Source organism: Grampus griseus (genome assembly GCF_964374135.1).
Source record: "Grampus griseus genome assembly, chromosome: 1".
Classification (NCBI taxonomy): domain Eukaryota; kingdom Metazoa; phylum Chordata; class Mammalia; order Artiodactyla; family Delphinidae; genus Grampus; species Grampus griseus.
Window position 1 is genome coordinate 31,190,975 of NC_139017.1, and position 20,008 is coordinate 31,210,982.

Sequence of the window (20,008 nt, forward strand, 5' to 3'; positions counted from 1 at the left end):
GCCCCTCCTACCATCTCATTGCACCTTCTCCTTTGTCTTTGCATATGGGATATCTTTTTTGGTGAGTTCAGTGTCTTCCTGTCAATGATTGTCCAGCAGCTAGTTGTGATTCTGGTGTTCTCACAAGAGGGAGTGAGAGCACATCCTTCTACTCCACCATCTTGGTTCCTCTCTCCACCACTTTTTAATTTACAGTTTCTCCCTTTATCCTTTTCCTTACTATTTACCTGTGGAGGAACCTCTAGAGTCTCCCACAGTCTAGACTGCATTCAGTGCAGTTTAATATGTTCTGTGTCTTCTAGAAATTAGCTGCTGGTTCCAAAGGTTCAGTTGGGTTCAGTGCCTTTGGCAAGAGTCTGGGTTGTGTTGGGTTTTTTCATCAGGTCTGTTTCTTGATGTTAGCAGTTGTCTAGATCCGTTATTTGAGGTTGTTAAAAGGTGAATTCTCATTTCATTCTTTTTTATTTATTAGTGGGAATGCTTTTATAAAGAGACATTTTTCCCTCATCTAGTATTTGCATACCCAGAGGTCCATTTCCTATGGCAAGGAAGGATAAATATTGGATTTTTTTCTCTTTATTTAGCAGTTCTGAAGATAATGAATTGGTGTTGTCATTTAACGAAGACCAAGTAGTTTATTTTAATTTTATTTTGAACTCATAAATGTAAACAAAGATGATGTGTTTCAACCCATTGCAATTATTACCCTTATTGAAACTCACATTGTCCCATCTTTGGCCAATGGAAGTCTCTTCAGGTTGGCAGACCCTAGTAATCTTGTTAACAGTTTCTTTGCTATTTGTGTGAAAAGATGTTGCATGTTCATTTTGTCCATCGCCTGCCCTCTGCCTGGAATCAACATTTCTTTAATAAACCTTGGTTTCTTATAGTGGGACATGGACCTGGGTGCTAAAAATGCTCATTGCTACTAGGGTGACCATAATTTCTAGGCCATTTCAGCAGATATAGCTAGGATATCTATATATCATACACACACAAATATTTAAAGATAAAATATCTCATGAGTTCTTATTAATACTTCTAATTCAAATTCAGGACCAGAGTTTTACTTCACCTCTTCCATATTATATCTGCATATCCTTTCTTCCATACCCCCAGTCTGGTTTTCAGGGAACACAGGGCATGATACAGTATCCTGTGTGACTCATTTGCTTTAGCCTACATAACAAATAACAGTCTCAGAATAACAATACTAATACCAATAATATTCCTATAAAGAGGTAACTATATGTTTTGCAAATGTTGTATTTTTTATAATTGTATATATTGTCTGGGCATATAGGCATTATATAACGTACTCGCCTTCTTTTAACCCTCATTACTCTTATTTCTGTGAATAAGTGCATATTTAATGCTCACTACCATCCTCATGTTGATGTTTCTCCAGTCATTTGACTGTCGGAAGCTCGTTTTCCAGGAAATTACTTGGGAAGGGTTCATCGGAACAGTAATTCTTGAGTTTTTTACATGTTGACAAGTTTGCCTGTCCTTTGTATGAAATTTCTTTCTTGATAATATTTGATATAGTACTCCATTTTTTTTTCTGGCAGAGTGTTGCTATTGAAAAGTCTGATGATAATTAAATTTTCTTTTCCCTAAAAATCACTTTCTCTTTTTGTCTCGGCCTAAAGATTTTTTTCCTCTAAGTCCAGTAATTTCATTAATCTATGCCTCAGTGTTGATCATTCTGGGGCAGTGTTCTCAGGTGTGGTTGGCTTTAGCTGGGACTTTCAACTGGGGAGCACCTACACTTAGCCTTTCTGGCATGGTGCTCTCAGGGTAGTTGGACTTCTTACATGGTAGTTTAGGAGTCCCAGAGAGAATGTTCCAGCAATCAAGGCAGGGGCTGCATGTTCTTTTATGACCTTTTCCTGGAAGCCAGCATCAGTTTTGTTAATTTTCTGTTTCTTGAAGCAGTCATGAGCTTGTCTAGGTTCAACGAGAGGTGACATACACCCCAACTTTCAATGTGAGGAGTGACAGAGAATTTGTGGCCATGTTTTTAATTTTATTTTTACTTTTATTTTTTTTAATTAAAAAATTTTTTATTGAAGTATAGCTGACTTACAATGTTGTGTTAGTTTCAGGTGTACAGCAAAGTGAATCTGTTACACAAATACATATATCCGCTCTTTTTTAGATTCTTTTTTTTTAATTACCGTAGTATTTGACATAAAATTTAATTAAATCAATGATTATGCAGTTTAGATTGAATCGTAATTAATATTTGCTAAGGTTGTTAAAATATCTAAAGTATAACTTTAGATATACTGTAGAAGTAAACTTTATTAGAATCAGGGATAATTATTGCCATTAGTAGCTCAAGTATAGTAACAAATATAAAGATGGCTTGGTAAAATATATACATTTTACATTTACACATTTGTTTAGAGGTGAAAGTTGCAAGTAAAATCTAAAATATTTCTCACTAAGAAAAGGTGACAAAATATCAGGCAGTGGCTTTATCCTTTGCACTAAGATTTCTAACTGCATCCTGTTTTTAGGTTTGTATAATTTTGAACCAACTGATAGTGCTTTGATTTTGCTTTCATAGTACATGAATATGTTACATACATATTACTTTATATCATATGATAAGCCCACTATTTTCACCAGAGTAGAGCATTTTAGTAATGTTACAGATCTAGTCAGCATTCTGATGAATGATTTTTAATGTTTTTTAAAAGAAATCTTGAAAATGGTTTCATTGAATTAGAAAACGTTACATAATTTTAAAAATACAATCTTAATTTTAGAGTGACTTAGATATATTTTTCTTTATGATATTTTATTTTATTTTATTCATACCAGTAAAACTGTACTTGAGATTCTTTACACTTATGATTCTACTCAATGTAAATAAAATGGCAGCATGGGATTACACAGCCACAGTAAAACATACTATAGCATGTTTTACAATGTCTGATCTTAGAGCTTGTCTATTTCTGCCAAAGTGTTTCAAAATACAGCAGAAAACACTTTTATAGTGCTCATGTTGCATCACTCTGGTTTTATTGCATTCTCTTTTCCTTCAAAATTTGTATTAGCTTTTATAAATTAAAAATTGTAGTGATGTTTTTATGTGTGTGTACACACTTATATACATTTCTGTATCTGTCTGTGTATATATGAAGTGTATGCAACATTTGAAGATTGTTTATGTCCTGGTGGTGAATCAAGGGAAAGAGAAAGTATTTTTTTTTAACAGCTATCTGTTTCTCAAATAGCTCTTGTCATTAATTTGATCCTAGTAAGTAAAGAATCTTGCTATTCAACTATTTTTAATTTCTATTTGCAGGTAAGCTTTTGGGTTGTTAGAGAGATTCTTCATGCTCAAACATTAAAAATTAGAGCAGAAGTTTTGAGCCACTATATTAAAACTGCTAAGGTAAGACAAACTTGTGTTTCTATTTTTGAGTTTAATCATTTAGCAACGCTTGTAAGTAAATGTTTGCCTGTGACACTATGTTCACTTTTTATCGACCCTAGAAAATATGGCCTACTGACTAATATAAGTCTGTTTTTTAAATTGAATGCCTGTTTCCTTTGCCTTTTCTTTTATTCCTCCTGTCTTCCTCCCCTTTCTTTTATACTTTTCCTCCCTCTCTCAGAGAAGCTGAATTACATAATATTTGACTGGGCAGAGGTCAGATTATGATGAAGTTTAATATTTATAAAATACTGGTCTATTCTGCAGGCGATTGAAAAAGCCTTATAGGATTAAGTAGGAAAATACGTATCAATTATTTGCCTTTGAAATAGATCACTCTGCCAACCATATGGAGAATGATAAGACTTTATTTTTTTTTAAATAGTATAAATGAGGATGTTAACCAAATACCTTAATTGAGCAACGTAGATAATAGATGCAGCAAGAGAAATAAAACATGGATTTCAAGGATAGTCAAAATTTAGAGAGGAGGATGGAATAGAACATTCAAGATTTTATTAAAATTTGTAACAACTCCAAATTTATGTTAACTAAAAAGAGGTATAATTGTAACCATATCCGTCATTATTCTTATAATAAATGCATAACTTATCTCACCTGTGAACAAAGATGGAATAAAATGAGGATATCATTTTTACAATTGTAAATTATTGTAAAAATGTAATTATTGTAAGTCATAACTCTTCCATATTTCCCCCTTGAGCACCTTGGAACAATTGTATTCTAACATTCTATGGCACTAGGTGGCAGAGCTAGCCTTCTGAAAATTTGATATTTTGCAGAAGTGTCATAAAATTTTTAAAAACATTCTTTGTGATATGTTAGATAAATATTGGGTTTTAGCTAATAGAAGTCCATGACTTTTCTCCATAGATCCTGAATTTGCATTATTGTTTTCTGGTATTTTTGTTAGTTTTTTTTTTTATGTACTTGTTGTATGTTCCACTCAGAACCACCAAATTTTGTCCATCAAACCTGCCATTATCCTCATCAAATAATCATTTAATTCCAATTCAGACTCTTAGGCTTTGAGTTATTTTTGACGGTGTTTACTTTCATCTCAAGCCCTAAATTCATAATTTTTTTGTCTCATTTCTGTCTCTTAAATCCCTGTAGTTAGACTCGCCTTCTGTATTCAGTTTGTTATAAAACTGGCAGGTCTTTCTCTTCTTTTAGTAGGTTGTTTCAGTTACGGTTCTGTAGAGACAGGAAAAAAAAATACACACACACATACATATATGTATATAATGTATAAAAAGATTTAAGGAATTATCTCGTGTGATTAGGTGGGGGGAAACGCAAATCTGAAATCTGTAGGGCAGACAGCCTAGAAACTTGGGCAGGAGTTTCTAGATTTTTGCTGTTATAAGTACCACTGCTTATAAAGCATTCATGTGTGAGTCTCTTGGTGCTCAACTGCAGGTTAAAGCCCTAGAAATATAGAGAGAAAAGACAAATTTATCTTCAAAGAAATGACAGTTACACCACTAACTTTCATTGAATCTGGTGAAAAATAACATTTTTTGTGTGTTGGCTGTTTAGGTTTTCTCTCCTGAAATGTCTGTTCAAGATCTTTGAACAATTTTCTATTATAGTATTGGTCTTTGATTTTTATAGCAGTTTTAAAAATATAATTCCAGATACTAAAGTTCTTTGCTATATTCTTTGCATACATCTTCCTATTTGTGACTTGTTTTATAACTCTTTTCATGTTATCTTTTGATATAGATGCTCTTAATTTTAATAGTCAAATGTATTAATCTGTAACTTTCATTTTCTGATTTAAGAATATCTCACTTAAATATCTTACTCTCACCTCTGAGAATATCAAAGATTTTCTCTTATATTATTCTTTAAAAGTTCTACAGCTTTGATTTTGATATTTAATTCATCTGAAATTTTAGATATAATATGTAGGAATTATGGATTCCAGTTCATATTTTTCCATATGAATAATCCTGTTGGCACCATTTTTTAAATCTTTTTAAAAAGTTCTCTTTCTTTTGTCTGGAAGCATTGTTATGTCATCCTTGTTCTTGAAAAATGCTATTCCAGACTTACAGTTGTTTTTGTTTTTAATTTACTCTACTTGGGATTTCTTGAACTTACTAGCCCTGGGAATTAGTGTCTTTTGGTAATTTGAGAAAATAATCCACCATTATCTCTCATATTGTTTCTACCCCATTGTTTTTTATCATGTCCGTCTGAAGCTCCATTAAGATAAATGTTGGCCTTTTTTGCTCTTCCTTTGATGTCTCTTTACCTTTTATTTCACATTTTTTAAAAGACCCTTTGGCTTTTATGTTGCTTTCTAGATAATGCCTTCATTTTTAATCTTCATTTTATTTGAGGCTAATACCTGATGTTCTCCATTTGTGAATTATTGTTTCCTTGTATTTATCCTTTTCCTTTTCCTTTTTTTCTCTTACTTGAGTTCATATTTCTTGAAATTTTATGGGGGTTCTTTGAGACCTGAGTTAAGGTGGTATTAGTTAGGGTTCTTCAGAGGAATAGAACCCTTCACTTTGCCTTGGTTTTCATATTCAGAACAGGCCATTTTTGCCTTGGAGTCGCTTCATGGTGAGGACAGTTTTTAAATGATAAGACCATTGAGATGTAAGCGTCTGATAGTTTGAAGAAACCTGGGCAATTAGCAATAATTTGACAAAAATAGTAGATCTCTCGGTAAACGGTTGGAACCTAGCATTAGATGGGAGCCTTCTGCACGGAGGCTGTAAAAAGCAAGGTCTGGTATTGGGAAGCAGGTGGATATCCCAACATGAACAAGGAACAAAGGATTTGAAGATTCAGCCAGGAGGAAGCAGGAAATTGAGGAGGGCTATGGAAAGCAGGTTTGAACCCTAGCCCTGGAATAATGGGGATCCGGAGTAGGACACCAGATCAGGATCCTGGGCATGGACGCTTCCTTTAAACTCAGATCATAAGGCAGAGGCTAGTAATATTTCAGTATAAGGAAGGAAACTGCTTACAAGAAATGAGGATGCATGGTCATACCAGGTAACCTTGATACTGAGCCATAATTTTGGTTTTCTTAATGTATTACACAACTAGAGGTAGATTTGTTCCCAGAGCTTGGGGGCAGTGCCAAGTTAGAATGTGGAAGTTCTATTGTGGGCCGAAATCAGCTTACTGTAAATATAGTGGATACCCCAAAGACAAATCTCAACAATGAGGGTAATAAGTACTAGAACACTACCAGTTGCCTAGATTATACTTGTTGTTAAAGTTGTCTTGTATTCATGCTGTTTATTTTTCATCTCTCCTCCCTGCTTTTCTTAAATCTTCCAGAAACTGTACGAGCTGAATAACCTTCACGCACTTATGGCAGTGGTTTCTGGCTTACAGAGTGCCCCAATTTTCAGGTTGACTAAAACATGGGCGGTGAGTAATTTTCCTTAGTTAATGAAAGGTTAGACTTCCTGTTGGAAGTAAAGATGTGTTAGTTCCTTTTATAGTTCTTAGTAAGGTTAATATTATGATAATAGATAAGGATTTTTGAAGTACTTTGTACTGTTCTTTGAAACCTACATACTTTTTTCTCTCTCCTTAAATAAGTATTTCACTAGGCTTGTTAGGTATTTTTTGGGTAAATTAACAACTTGGTGCTTCGTTTCTGCTCTTTAGGAACTCATTTTTCTAGAACCTCTTTAAACATCTTTGACAACATAGCATTTCAAGCTTATTGATGGGAAAGTGTAAATGCAAAAAAAAAAATTGTGTTAATCATGTAAAGATTATGCTTTTGGAAAATTTGAGGAAGATACAAATTGTAATTTTCAAAAAAAATTTTACTGATTCAGATTTCCATTATTTTTTAGTCAATAAACTCTCAGGTTGTTTCCTTAGGAACAATGGGAAATCTGATAGTTAACATGAAAGTAGGCAGTGTTTCTGCACATTGTGGTATTATGCTAATCATATTTGGTTCTATTACTTTAACAAGGTCAGGGTGTGAATTTTTACTTGTGCAAATTTGTGTACTTTTACAGTTGATTAACCGGATACTGGCCTCAAGGTTTCTAGATATTTTTCATTTAGATTTTATATAACTGAAATTTTAGATTCAGTTAAATCTGTTCATATTTAATACTGTTCTTTAATGTAAAAGAGGAATGATTTTGTACAAAGGGTTAGTGTGTTCTTACTGTCCTGTAATAAAGACTTGACTGACTTTAAAACACTTTTTTACTTGATAAAATATAACTTTGTTTTTAATTAGCCTAGTGCTGTTTTCACTTTTCATAGTATCTGAAGAGACAGATGTTTCTCATGAAAATCAGGGTAGATTTCTATACTGGAAAAACATTAGCTTGGAACAGTTTATGGTCCTCTTTATATTTTATTTGTATTTTAGAAACACCTGAGTGAACGGTTTTCCTACTCTAAAAATTATTTTTAATGATGACCTTATTTGTTAAAATTTGAACTTAATGAGGGAATGGAAATGATTATAAATATACAGTTATGAATTCCATCTTTGAAGTTTTAGGGAAAAGAATTATACTCTGGTTTATATTGTGGTTTACAAATGAGATACATTTCCCTCAAGTTAATTTTTATTTTCCTTGAAGTTATTTTCGTTGTCTCCCTCATGTATTGCATGGAGAATAATTTTGTTTAAATTTAGTAACAGCTCTATTATTAATCTGAATAAAATTTTTGGTATTTATATTAAACTTTAAAATATTCCACTTTGTGCCAGGCACTGTCTAATTGCTTGACATGCATAGTGAATGATACAGACAAAGTCCATTCTTGTACAGCTAACATTCTTCTGGGGAAAGATAAGCTGTAAATAAATGAATGATATATCATAAATAGTGATAAACGCTCTGTAGAAAAGTAAAGCAGAGTAAGTGAGATATAAGATACTTCCGTGCTTTCCTTTTTATGATGTGTGGTAAGAGGCTCTGATAAGTGACATTTGGGTAGAGACCTAGAGTAACTGAGGAAAACATTCATGTGCATATCTGAGAGAAGAGAATTCCAAACAAGTAGCCAGTGCAAAGGGCCTGGCAATGTTCACAGAATAGCAGGGTGGTCAGTGTTGGCAGAGTGAAACAAGCTAAGGAGTAGTTGATGACAGGAGCTGAATTCAGAGAGATGGCATCGAATAAGAGAATGCAGATGCAATTTACTGATATTCAGGGAGGTATAGAGAAGGAATGTTGGGGGGGGGTTCTATCTTATACATATCAATTTTGAGTTGGCTGATAAAATATTCACGTGGAACTATAAGGTCAGAGTTAGGTATACAAGTTTAATAGAACAGTTAGAGCTAGAGATACATTTTTGTGATCATCAGCATAAAGATAGTATTTAAAACATGAGGTTGTAATCAACAAAGGAAATATCACGGGTAGAAGTTTTCCACAGTCAGGTAAAGAAGGTGTTTCAAGAAAGAGTGCTCACCTGTGTCAAATGAGAACTTTGAGATGACCATTGAATCTGGCAGTTGGAAAGGATTGGTGACCTTGGCAGAGGTGGCTTCAGTACGGTAGTGGGGTGAAAGACTGATTGGATTTGAGAGAATGGTGGAGAAAAAAATGGGACAGTAAGTACAGAGAATGCATTTGAGGAATTTTGCTGTAAAGGACTGGGGTGAGGTCCTGTAGAGAAATCTGGCAGTAGCTGGAGGGAAATAGGATATTAAAGGTTCGTGGTGTTTTGTTTTCATTTTGAAGATGAGATCCATGACAATATATTTGTATGTTGGTGCAATGATCTAATATAATAGAATGAGGAAATAGTAAGAGAAAAAAGAGTCACTCCAGTGATACCTACTAGATTAGGCACGAGGGAATGAGGTCCAGTACTCTAGTGGGGCAGGAAGAGTTTATCCATTTTAACAGGAGAGAAGGGGATGCATTTGGTTACAGACACAGGTATGTTGGTAGATTTGGTGGTGGGATTCTGCAGAAGTTCTTCTGATGCTTTATTTCATAAGACATAAGAAGCAAGGTCATTAGTTGAGAGTGGGGGAGGTCTTGGTTTGCAGAAGGAGGAAAGGATGAAAGTCATCTAGGAGAGTGTGAGAGTGAATTAACTAGAGAAACATTGTAGGTTTGGTAGGTCTTATGAAGGTCATTTGAGATTTTTGGTCGGGAACTTACAGTGAAACCAGTCAGGAAAGTTATGTACTCTCCAGCCAGGTTCAGGTGTTCAGCATTAACCTGGAGAAGTGCAGATAATTGTATTTAAGCAGAGATGGAATTTTTTTAGGCTTGTCTGTACCACAGAGGGGTCAAGGATAGTATAAGAGATAAAGTAGTCAAAAGTAAAAGTTGTTTTAGTGATAGACGAGGAGTTTAACCCAAGTAAAAGGAAAGAGATAATGAACATTGAAAAGGTAGTATGGTAACTGGTGGAAATCCTGGTGCCCTCAAATATTTATTGGGTTCAGGACGTCCTAGGGAGTGGAGGCTGAGTGGTGGAAGATGAGATGGTTCAAAGAGGAGTGAAGAAACTTAGAAACCAGGGTATTGGGAGTATCATCTGTATAAAGACTGCAGTCATCAGGATATAAGAATAATATTGGTTCATAGACTCCTCTTCTCCAACTACTAAAATCTTAATGATGGGAAAATAACTTGTAGCTCTATTAATGACAGTAATATAAGTGTTGTAATCTAGTGTTCTTTTGTCCAGTACTATAGCCACTAGCCACATGTGGCTATTAAATTTAAATCCTTAGGATTAAATAAAATTTAAGGTTCAGTTCCTTAGTCTTTCTAGCCATGTTACAAATGCTCAGTAGTCACATGTGGCTAGTGGCTATTGTATGGACAGCACAGACGTAGAACATTTCCATCATCACACAAAATTTGATTGGACAGCACTGATCTAGTGCTTGAACTTAATTAGAAGCTGGAAGATTTTGGGGAGGATAGTGTGACAATAAGCTGGAAGGAATTGTGAAGAGAAAGGAGGAAGAACGGCACCTAACTGAACTCCAGACTGATGTTACAACGTTTGTAAGAAAAGAAAGAATGCTTCAAGAAAAGGTCAAAGATGGGACTTTTGCAGAGAACGGACCCTGAGTCCTAGAGGGTACAGTTGGAAAGGATTGAGAGGGGTAGGGTATCGGGTCACGTTAGAAGATAATAAAGATCATATGAATGAAGAATTGAGAGTGTTTGGGGTTTTCTTTAAAACCGACAAAGGGAATGTACCAGAAAAAATCCAAGTGGGGGAAATATTAGCAACGTTCGCTTTAACATCAAGGAAAAGGATGCCCATTTTCACCGTTTCTATTCAACATAGAGATCTTAGCCAGCACAGTCAGAAAAAAATGATTAGAAATAATAGGATTTATCCTCAAAAAATTAGAATTACATAGAGTTACCATTTATCCATCAATTCCACTTCTGGATGTATACCCAAAAGAACTGAAAGTGGGGATTCAAACATATTTTTACACCAGTGTTCAAAGCAGTATGATTAACAATAACCAAAAGGTATGAACAATCCAGATGTCCACCAACAGGTAAATGGATGTACAAAATGTGGTATAAACATAGCATGAAATATTATTCAGCCTTAAAAAGGAATGAAATTCTGACACATGCTGCACCATGGATAAATCTTGATGATATTAATGCTAAATGAAATGAGCTAGACACAATAGGACAAATACTGAATGATTCCATATATATGAGGTCCCAAGAGTAGTCACATTGGTTGAGACAGAAAGTAGAAGGTGGTTACCAGGGCCTGGGAGGAACAAGCAATGAGGAGTTTCTGTTTAATGGGTGTGGAGTTCCAGTTTGGGAAGATGAAAAGAGTTCTGTCCTTGGGTGGTTGCAGTGATTGGCCGATGATGCTACTAAACTATATACTTCAAAATGTTTAAAGTGGTAAATATTATGTATATTTTACCACAGCCTTTTAAAATAGTCTTCTGAAAACAAGTCTCTGCTATGCCACTGGAGATTGAATCCTTTCAATCTAGTTATTGATTTGTTATGAAAATTCCAAAATATAAGTTATTTTTATACATGTTAGACTGTGTGGTTCTTTAGTTTTGTGTTTCAGATGTGTCAAGATCAGTTATGAGTCCCAAGTAATTTGTTTCTCCTGATACTGTACCAGAGTTTTAGAATGATTGACTTTGGAAAAAAAGAATAAGTTTCTTTTTATCCTTGCTATGTCATGTCAGTATATTTTGCACATTTAAATGCTTTGTTATGTGGGAGAGAAAAGGATGTTTGGATTTACAGGTCACTCAAGCAGAGAGTTGCACCTAATCTTGAAAATGCTGATCAAGTGTGTTGAAGCTGGGCCACAAAAAGCTGTGAAACCAGTGTTTCAGACCCTGGAAAATCTATCTAAAACATTCAGGCAAAGAACTCCTTGAACTCTTGTGTTTTAAAGAGAGAGGGATATTGGTCAGACATTTTCTTGATAAAGATTATCCAATGGTAATCTGCCTCTTGGAGCCTGTGAAAAATAGATTCCAACATCAATTCCAACTGTACTACTTGTAATACTAGAAAGAGCAGGTGTTAGAGTTTTCTGTCTCCAGGACCAGACTGAAAAACAGGACCCTGAAAAACAGGACCTAGTCTTTGTGAGTGGATGACTGATGAGTGTTGATATGTACTGCTTCTCCTTTGAATCTCAGTCACCTCATCTTTAAATCAATCCTCTGACTTTTCTGTTAACCTCATAGGAGAATTAGAATTTTATTGGTGGAAGTGTTTTGCCTACTATAAAATAACGTAAATATTTTATGATACAAAGTGAAATCTGATTACATCATAATGAAATAGTAACTTCACATATTTAAAGAGAAAAAATTTTTTCAGAGTCTTTGGAATACTTAAAAATACATATTTTCTGAATCTTTTAGTAAATACTTTTTGGGTGACTGACCCTGCTTTTCTTTTATTCCCCTTGATAGCTCCATTTTTTCTCAAAGGGCACCCACTACAAATCTACTCCTCAAGCCTCCTAAAACAGCTGCTGTTGATTGATAAACTGTATGCAATATAGCACTGATCAAAGGGATCAAAGAAAAAAATGTCAAAAATCCAAACATGTAAATCATAGTTGTTTTTCTTTTCTTAATTTATTTATTTAATTTATTTATTTTTGGCTGCATTGGGTCTTCATTGCTGTGCATGGGCTTTCTCTAGTTGCGGAGAGCGAGGGCTACGCTTCATTGCGGTGTGCAGGCTACTCTTCATTGTGGTGCGTGGGCTTCTTATTGTGGTGGCTTCTCTTGTTGCAGAGCACGGGCTCTAGAGCACAGGCTCAGTAGTTGTGGCACATGGGCTTAGTAGTTGTGGCACACAGGCTCAGTAGTTGTGGCTCACGGGCTTAGTTGCTCCGCGGCATGTAGGATCTTCCCGGACCAGGGCTCGAACCCATGTCCCCTGCATTGGCAGGTGGATTCTTAACCACCGTGCCACCAGGGAAACCCTAAATCATAGTTTTATAGTTACTGGTAGGACTAGCCATGATTAGATTTATCAAGGAAAATTATTACTTAAATTATGAAATGCAGTATTTATTTCTTAATGATTATGTAAGATTTATCTTTGAAGAGGCAGGGGACAATGCATGAAAATATTTGGGCATTTGAGCTGAATATGAATACATAATTATTATTATTTTATTTTTTATTTTTTTGCGGTACGCGGGCCTCTCACTGTTGTGGCCTCTCCCGTTGCGGAGCACAGGCTCCGGACGCACAGGCTCAGCGGCCATGGCTCACGGGCCTGGCTGCTCCGCGGCATGTGGGATCTTCCCGGACCGGGACACGAACCCATGTCCCCTGCATCGGCAGGCGGACTCTCAACCACTGCGCCACCAGGGAAGCCCCATAATTATTTTAAATTAGGAAAATGATTAATAAAAATTATTTAGCCATTTAAAATAGTAAAGATAAGAAATAATGTATAATTTACTACTTAGTAAGTTAATTATTTTATGTACATACAAAGTATATTGTATTTTAAAAATAATGAATTTGGGTTTATTATATTAATAGACATGTTTGATTTTGTTTTATTTATATACTACCAAAATATAATTAAAGAAGATATAACTTTGAAATTAAAATTCAAATTTATAGTAACTATAACTTCAAGTCTTTGCTATAATAAAATTGGATTCGGAAATAACTTAGGCTTTTCTGTTTGTTTTTTAGTTATTAAGTCGAAAAGACAAAACTACCTTTGAAAAATTAGAATATGTAATGAGTAAAGAAGATAACTACAAAAGACTCAGAGACTATATAAGTAGCTTAAAGATGACACCTTGCATTCCCTATTTAGGTGAGTTACATCATGTGTGTTCATTATGCCTGGTTGTTGCTCTGCCTTAATCAGTAGTTTATATAAAATTCAATATATTTTAAAAGTTCGTGTGTCCTTTAAAGAAATTAAAGGATTGTTAAGTTGAAAAAATAGACTAGAGGAATGTGTTAACTTATTACCTGGAGTGTATTTTCATGTCTTCTTAGAGATGGACCATATGGTAAAGCAATATGTTTTACCTATTTTAGTAATGCTTTTAAAGAATGAACCAATAGTTTGCCGTGAAGTTTAATGCTGTCAAAATATTTAACATTAACTAAAGAAATTGATCAAAAGATTTAATGAATTTATTTTCAACATTGTGAGTTCTTGCTTTATGTAGTTGGCAGATATTTTACAGTGAATTATGAAAAGCAGTCTCAGTGAATATTGGTGTTACTGTTTTCCTGGAAGAAATTAGCTGTTTAGCTGTGGAACTTTAGCTCAGTGCTGAGACAGACAAATCTGTATTTGACATATTATTTGCCTAAGAATGTATCTCTTTACTGTATAGTTTATAGTGTTGATGAATTCCAAGAAGTATTGAACCTAAACATTATAAGCTTATGTTCAACAAAATATGAATAGTAGTGCCTTATTAGGTATTTGAATAAAAAAGACTGAAACTATACCATTTTAAATGTATATGTAAATTTAAATACAGAAAATACTTTATATTATATACACCTAGTATATGCATTAAAATAAATTGGTCTGATCCCATGTAGAGAGTAATCAAATGAAAACATTTGCTTTGTCCCAGTATCCTCTTTGCTCCCCTATTTCCACTTTGTCTTTTATGTAACTACTCATACTGGATTTCACCATAACTATTTTTGAAAATAATGGAAAAAGCTGTTACTAGTTTAGGAGACTCTACAGTGTAAACTTTGAAGTGTTTACAATACCAGTGACCGGAACACAAAGTAGGGACAAAGACAGTTGATGACACTGTCATTCAGCTGCTCTACGGCATCAGCCTTAGTTTGTCAGAGAAGACTTGAACTTATTAGACCATTGTGGGACATTCTAGAATTCCAGTGATAATGGGGAATGTTGTACACCCTGAATTGAAGGCAGAATACTCCTATGCATTGTATAGATAGTGGCCACTACATACCATTTGTCTGTTTCTTTGATAAATAGTTCAGGGCCATAATAAGCATGACTCAGTCAGAGAGGCTGTAAGCTGGATATTAGGAAAGACATTCTGCATGTGCTTCACTTTTTACCACTTGTCACCTTGGCTGTGCCCATTCTTGAAAGATGTAATTTGGGGAGCGGAAGAATAGAGGATTTTAAAAAGTCATCAATATCTTCATACTCCATAAAAACATAAACTTTTTATAGCATAAAGAACATTAGACTGAGAATTGGGAACCATAAATTCCAAAATGGCTCTACCATACTAACTTTTCAAGTCATCGAATTGTCTTCTTTAAGCCTTGTTTTCTTTACCTAGAAATAGCACACATAGGACCAGAATCATGTTCTTCTTAAGGCTGGCTGGGACCACAGTGGTCTCTTGTATCTAATTCACTTATATTACAATTGAGAAAACCGAAGTCCAGAAAGGTAAAAGAGCTGGCTCATAATCCTAAAACCTAGGTAATGACAAATCTGAAGTTCTGATCTAGCATCTTTCCAATTATACCTGCTAAACTCTCATTCTAAAATTTACTGATTCTATGATTGCATTTTTTTCTCATTGAAATGTTTTTCTCAAATTTCATAATTTGTATTTTTTAGAAAAAGATTATTTCCTATTGAAAATGAGAAAATAACAATATAAATCCTTGTGCTCTGATGTCTAGTTCAGAGGTCTTTGTTTTATATTTATTCACAGTAGAGACTTCAGTACAAGATTTGATGTTGTCTGTGCATGTACACATAAGCGTACTCTCATGCACGTACAGGGGCGGGGTGGGAAATCGTTGAAATAGTGGAATCTGGAAAGGTTTTCCATTAAAGAATATACCTGTTTTCTCCCAGCACTGGTACCTAAAACAGAGTAATTGTTCCTGTGGGTTAGAGCAAATGAGGCAAATACTGAGGTGCAGAAGTTGGTTTGGAGAAAATAATAGAACCATGATCTTTCCTGTGTCTTCAGTTTGGTCTCCATTGACTCCTCAATTCAGTTCTTTTTCAGTTTATATATTTTCATGACCCAGAATCTCCCTTCTCACTATTACCTGTAATTTTGTGAGAGGTTGATGCTAGTTATTTCTGCTTATTGAAATTCTCCACTTGTAGCACCAGTCTCTCTTGATTTGCCTTCCGCGTTTCTGGCTTTTGTTTTATCGATTTCTCTTTCTCTGCCTTTCTCTTAAATCTGTTCTTATAAAGGTCTCAGTCCACTTCTTTTCTTCCTCTATACGCTCACTTGGAGTAGTCTCATGCAGTTTTTTTCTGTATATTGCCTGATGACTCCCAAATCTTAGACTAGACCTGTACATCTAATTGTCTTTGTAATTCCTGCAGCCTGGTAACATTTTAGGTACTCAAATACTCAAATACTGATTGAACGAGATATGTATTGGTAACTCTTAATTTAGCATGTTCAGAAGTAAATTCATCGTTTTTCCCCTTCTTCCATACCTGATCCCCATCTTATTTCCTGGCTTAGTCTACTAGTGATCACAGTGTTGCATTATCTGCACTGCTCCACCACCCTAGAAACCTGGGGGTTTTGTTTGTGTTTTTTTTTTTTTTTTACTGGATTTCTCCTCCTCCACTTCTTATATTCTCTGTTGACGCAAGATGCATGTTTCTGAGGGTTATTCAAGAACTAGAAGCCAAAAGGGGGGGGGGTGGGAAATGGCAAAAACTTAAAATAGAGAACATACACTTTAGCATCTACATAATTTTATACATTGGATTCTTCATATAATTATTCATCCCTATACCAATTTGTGAAGAAGCATCTGAGAATGTAAGATGATTGTGGAACATTTGGCACAAACATTTGGTAGACTTGGGAAGGGAAAGTGAAACATTGAAACGTTTGTCAGACAAGTTATTGTGACTCAGTTTAGTTCATTTCCAGCATGAAAATCGTCTTTTTAATGTAGTGACAGTTTCATTTTATCGCAAACTTTGAGATTAACTGTATTCATTCCATCTATCAAAACATACATGCTTTTCCTAAGAAAATGTGAAGCATTTTCAACTTCATACAACTTTTTGACTGCTTGATTTATTTATGTCATAGACAGCTGGTTCATTTTCTCATTCCTAATCTTCAATACCGAAGTGTATTGAAGAATGAAGATTTTACAGTAGTTTATATCCTGTTAATATTTACATTGTTCATATTTTGTTCTAATTTAAAATGAATTAGGATTGTGATTTTTAAATTTAACTTTTCTTTATTTCAGAATTTTTTACCAGTCATATTAAACTAGGCCCAGTGCAGATAGATGCCAAAAATGTCAACATTTACAAGATGCTGTACATTTGATAGGAGAGAACCTGTCCCGAAGACATTTGAAAGATAATGCTCATTATTCATATTGGTAGCTTCTATTTAACTATCTGTCTTCAAATATACAGAATTTGCATAATGCTACCCTTCATCCACTATGTCTGCAAAGTTTCTTTTGGAACAAATGTATCAATCAAAAGAATCTGTCTACAGTGCACAGAGAAAAGGTGAAGGCTAATTATCTGTTTCTTAACATGAGAGACATGATCCAAACTGTTGGTGTTTTTGCCCCTAAAAATTATGATCAGAACCAACCATTTTTTGTGAAGCTTAAAAAAGAATATGGAGGTTTGTATGCTGACAAAACTCTTATTTTGATACTGCCAGATTTATTTATAATTCAATGTGGATTAAATTATAAGAAGTAGAAAATGTTTTCTTGGCTTTCAACTCATCATCCCTTGAAAAATTGTCTCTTCTGTTGGTTTGCATTCAAGGTAAAAATTAGTCAGCCTGGACAATATAGTGAAAAATTCTTAGACTAAGGATACAGTTTTTCTGGAGAGAAATAGTTTGGCAAATCTCAAGGAAAAAATTGTTTTATATGAGAATTATTGCTTTAAATCTGAAAATCATTAACAGCACTCATTTGTTCTTGTCATTGGAGAACAATCTTAAGGAGCTTATTGCAGAATTTGGCATGGGAAGTTTTGCTTTGCTGGAGAGAGAGAAAAAGAACATTGTGCAAAAATAATTTAGTTGTATGAAACATGATAAATATTCTTTCATGTGCATTTTCTAACCTCATTTCTACTTTATTTATGTAATTTTGGGAAGATGCAGTAGCTCAACCAGCTTAGGTGGTTTTCTGAGAAGGAAAGCATATGTTTTTAGAACTATGGAAATAAGTTGTTGCAGTTCTATACATTGCTTTCTATTAAGTAGAAGCAGAATGTTACAGAGAAGTCTTTTTAAACTCTCCTGCCCTTCTGTAGGACATGAGTACACTGTTTTGATGTGTCTACGTATGACTCCATCTCTTGTAGAGGAAGTCCCCTGCCCCAACTTAAAGATTTTCATAATAGGCCTTTTTTTTTTTTTTTAAGAAGAGAAAAGCTGTCCTTATATCCATCTGTAATATGGAATATAGTGCCCCTCTCATCCCCTGTCCTCTGACAAGCACCATTTTGTTTTCATTAATCTCTTTCCCTCGGCAGTGTACAAGCCCTGAATTTGTCTTGGTCCAGGGCTCTATGTTTAGCATATAGAATAAAAGCAGGCACTTACTTACTTATTGGTTGACTTAATTAATTATATGATCCCTTTCTGGCTCTTCCCATTGTTCCAGCAACTTCTTTTGTTTTAAATACAATACATTTATTTGCATGCACTTTTGTATACCACTCCCTGCCCACCCCCAGTTTTCTTTTTGGTGCATCAGCTGGCCATCCAGTGTTTGCTTAGCTCTATTCTTGGTGATAGATGTAGAACAGGGATCAAAATGGACTTTGTTCCTTCCTTTGTGGAACTTAACATCTCTTTAATGCCAAAGGCTCAAGTTGATGTCATTACCTTGTGAATAATCTCTCCTATATCCTATGTCATGAAAGAGGTACATAGCATTACCAGGCCTTGATAGCGGTGTCCTCATCACAGCTAATGAGATGTTTAAAGCATGCCTAAATTTACAAGGACTTTCAGATTTTATCTGATCCTCTTTTATGTTTCACTAGTTTTTAACCTATGTTGATCTCTGAGTAGAATATAGTTCTTTAGTTTTACGTTAGTTTGAGAAATTTTTGCTAATCTATGTATAAATATTTTCAAAAATAGTAGCTTTTTATTCGCATTTCTATTCAGATAATTTCAACAAAGTCCAAAGCTTTCTGCAGCTCTCTGGGAATTAATGAGATTGTTTTCCTGCCCCATTGGTAGAATTTTACTTGGTTAAAATGTATAGAAGTCTCTAACACTGATCTCAGAAATGCCTAATGGTCAAAAAATGTCATTGGCTTTTCATATTTTAAGAGTTTTATTCCATTTTCCTTTCTTTTGTTTAATTTGTATATAATACACACCACGGATTACTTTACCTTATTCTTCTCGTTAAGATTACATATTGAATTCTAAAACAGCAATAAAGCATGTTCAGTCATTTTCTTTTGAATCTTGAGAATGAGCTCTGACCAAATGGCAGCTAGCCCTAGCTTTTTCTTTAGCCAGAATTACATTCCCATTTTCCATTACCTCATTGATATCCCCTTTTACCCTCATTCTTTTTTATATATTTAAAATTCTTCTAACATTCGTTAATAGTATATTTTCTGAAGTTTACTTTAGACCACTCAAAGACTTGTGATATAAAAGGGCTGGGGGGGGCTTCCCTGGTGGCGCAGTTGTTGAGAGTCTGCCTGCCGATGCAGGGGACACGGGTTCGTGCCCCGGTCCGGGAAGATCCCACATGCCGCGGAGCGGCTGGGCCCGTGTGCCATGGCCGCTGAGCCTGCGTGTCCGGAGCCTGTGCTCCGCAACGGGAGAGACCACAACAGTGAGAGGCCCGCGTACAGCAAAAAAAAAAAAAAAAAAAAAAAAAAAAAAAAAAAGCGCTGGGGATGGGGTTACATTGATTTCTTTCCCATTTTCATAGTTTTTCTCTTAGTGGCCTTGTATCTTTAAAAAAATATCATGTGTAGAAGCTATACAGATCTGCATTTTAATCATAAACAGAATCAGTTTCCCCCAGTTGCAGCAGCTTTGCCAGTAGTGTTTCCAACAGCTGATATTTCAGTA

At 34.8% G+C, this 20,008-nt stretch overlaps 1 protein-coding gene across 1 annotated transcript in view; it reads left to right on the forward strand.

Annotated features, from left to right (window-relative positions):
- Positions 1–20,008, forward strand: part of RALGPS2 (Ral GEF with PH domain and SH3 binding motif 2) — a 163,136-nt gene that overhangs the window by 72,844 nt on the left and 70,284 nt on the right. The window contains exons 6-8 of the mRNA XM_082655989.1: positions 3,320–3,409; positions 6,782–6,874; positions 13,647–13,773. Of these exons, the coding sequence (XP_082512115.1) occupies positions 3,320–3,409; positions 6,782–6,874; positions 13,647–13,773 (310 nt within the window). The remainder of the gene's footprint in view (positions 1–3,319; positions 3,410–6,781; positions 6,875–13,646; positions 13,774–20,008) is intronic.